At 56.8% G+C, this 2948-nt stretch overlaps 1 protein-coding gene across 1 annotated transcript; it reads right to left on the bottom strand.

Annotated features, from left to right (window-relative positions):
• Window positions 1-1220: 1220 nt before the first annotated feature.
• On the bottom strand, window positions 1221-2567 carry GPR61 (G protein-coupled receptor 61). The gene has a single exon (XM_077839493.1). It carries the CDS (start codon window positions 2565-2567, stop codon window positions 1221-1223), a length of 1347 nt encoding a protein of 448 aa, XP_077695619.1.
• Between the last annotated feature and the right edge of the window lie 381 nt (window positions 2568-2948).

Raw genomic sequence — 2948 nt, 5'->3', positions numbered from 1 at the left:
GCCTGTGCTAGGTTCAGGGCGTGCCTGGTGGGAGGCTGCGTTGGAGTCTGGGGGCTGGGTAGGAGGAAATGGAGCTGGATCCTAGGAAACCCCTGTCTCACGGCCTGATCAAAGGTCACTTGTTCAGCTACATTCCCTTGAACTGGTTCGCCTGAGTCTCCACCTGCTCCTTCCACAGACACATGGCTCCGCCGTGCCTTGTCCAAGGCCTAGCCAGGAGTGTCCTGGCTCAAGCTTGTGCTCTCCCTCCTCCTCGAAGGGATCTCAGTGGGGGAAAATCAGGGAAGCGGCATGGTGGTGGGGATCCCAGCTGTCCCCCTTTTCCTATTTGGATTAGGGTGGCTAGGTGCTCAGTTTTCGACCAGAAAGTCCAGTCGAAAAGGGGACCTGACAGTGTCCTGTCAGATCTACTGACTGGACACCCAAACTCTGGTTACTGTGGGTGGGGAAACTGCGCCAGCCCCTACTCAGCTGGGGCCGCCTCCTACCTGTGTAGGGCGGCTGAAGCTCCCAGTCCAGGCTTTGCAGGTGAGTCCCTCCTGACTCTTGGGGGGCAGGGGGAAGGTAGGAGGGGAAAACAGCGAGTGATGGGAGGGACGGAGAAAGAGAAGTGAATGGGGGCAGAGGAGGGCAGGGGCAGGGTTGGGGGGAATAGGCAGAGCAGGGGTGGGGCCTCGGAGAAGAGGGAAGGGCAGGGGAGGTTCTGCATTCCTGCCGGAGTGTCCATTTTTTAAATATTACCCTTCCTGGGATGGAGGTAGGTTCACACAGTTGGGGGGTAGGGATCAGATCAGAAAGGATTAAGAGGATATTGAATTAGAGACCCCCCCGCAAAATCAACGCTCTTTTCATAGACCCATAGAAACATAGAGCTAGAAGGGACCTCAAGAGATCAGCTAGTCCATCCCCCCGCACTGAGTGAGGGCCTTTTGGAAACTTACAAGAGACAAATTGGAAATTCCAGGGAATTTTTAATCCAAGAGGCTGTTTCTGCTCCAAGCGGAAAAGGGAAAAATCATAGAAACGCTACGATATTGATCTTAGCCAGCCAAAATGACTCAGCCACCAGAACCAGCTGCTTGTCAGCGTGGGCGCTCAGGTGGAGAGAGGACACGTCAGTTGCCACGGTTGTGTTTATTAGGAAATCGTGCCCTGTTGACAGCTGGGTTTTGCATTATTCCACACATCAGAAAGACTAGGTTGTCAAGGGCAAAGGTCTGCTATGGCTCGGGCTTGGGTGTGGGCGCGGCCCGGATGTAGCTGTCGGAGACCGTGATGTGCTGGTCGAGGAACTCCGAGGTCTCCTCCGCAATCTGCCCAGGTATTCGGAAATCTATGCTGGGCGGCTCCCTTTTGGGAGAGGCAATGTTCCTGCTCTCTGTGTTGCAGCCTGTCCCCTGCAGGAACTGCAAGAAGTTCTCCTCGATGGAGCCTTCGCGACTGGGCAGCCGGAGGTCCTCCTCTGCCGGCTGCTTGAAGAAGCAGGTGAGGTGCCTGCTGAGCTCCCCACGGATCTGCCGGTTGAGGCACCCGTAGAAGAAAGGGTTGGACGTGAAGCAAAAGTAGCCAATCCAGGTGACCACACTCTCCACTTGCCGGCCCGGGAAAGCCTGAGAGCTCAGCGCCAAATAGAGATGGAAGGAGAAATAGGGCAGCCAGCAGAAGAGGAACTGCCCTCCGACTGCTAGGAGAATGATAGCAGCCTTCCCACCCCCAAACGTCCTCTGAGGGGTAATCCGAGGGGCACCCGAGCTGGTCACCATGGTGGACCTGCTGCTGAGGGATTCTGATCGCTGCCGCGGCGTATCCATCCAGGTGGGGAGCGGGCCATGGTGCATGGCAGCCACCCTGGCCACCTTGAACATGCTACAGTAGACCACGAGGATGATCAGGACGGGCAGGAGGAAGTAGAAGGTGGCGAAGAAAACCACGAAGAACTTGCAGTAGGAGCTCTGACTCCACTGCAGCGAGCAGCTCCGGCCACTGTAGGCTGAGGAGGCACTGAAACGATCCGGAGAGAGCCAGCCCAGGACAGGGATCACGGACATGACCACCGCCTTGATCCACACCCCCACCAGGACGCAGGCCGCCAGGCCAAGGGTCATCTTGACCTCGTAGCGCATGGGATGCACCACGTAGTAATAGCGCTCCACGTTGATGGCCGAGATGGAAAGGATGCACGAGCTGGTGAAGCAGACGCTCAGGAAGAGGTAGACACGGCACACGGCCTCGCCGAAGATGGTGCTGTTGAAGAAGGCGGAGCTGGACAGCATGGCCAGAGGCATGAGGGTCAGGGCTGCCAAGAGGTCCACCAGACAGAGGTGGAAAACAAAGACAAATTTCCTCAGTGCTGGTGTCTTAATGATGACAGTCATCACGGCCACATTGCCCACGATGGCCGTCAGGTCAATCAAAAGCATGAAGAAGAGCCCGATGGATTCTGAGGCCACGTCCCTGGTCTTGGTGTCCAGGGTGGAATTGGGGTGCATAGTGCTCTGGGACGTATGGAGAAGCCTTCCCGGCCTGGAGGAATTCCATACCCACTGGGTAGGGAGTGAAGGCTCCATGGAGACTGGTGTCGACGCCCACGGCATCTCCCCTCACAGGTCCATCATCCATCCTATTTTGGGTCCCCTAGAGTAATCAGAGAGAATTAGCCAGCAGAGAGGGAGCAATCCCAGCTCACAGACTCACATTCTGGCTGGCTCCTTCACCAGCTGCCAAGCCCCAGAGGACAAGTCCATGCTCCAAGGGCATTTACACTTCCCGATGCTGCTGGATTACACTGGCCATCCTGCTGCTCAGCTGCACCGAATTTGGCACCCTTGTCTGTGTCTTGCTGGATTGTGCTTGGGTGGGTGATGCCCGCTGGTCCAGAAAAGCCATGGGATTGCAGATGGGGCTGTGCACTGGCTAAGGGTCTCCTGTCTGTTTTCAGCCCTCCTGGT

Source organism: Eretmochelys imbricata, chromosome 21, assembly GCF_965152235.1.
Source record: "Eretmochelys imbricata isolate rEreImb1 chromosome 21, rEreImb1.hap1, whole genome shotgun sequence".
NCBI lineage: Eukaryota > Metazoa > Chordata > Testudines > Cheloniidae > Eretmochelys > Eretmochelys imbricata.
The sequence above is the reverse complement of the archived record's forward strand: the minus strand, read 5'-3'. Positions and strand labels throughout refer to the sequence as shown.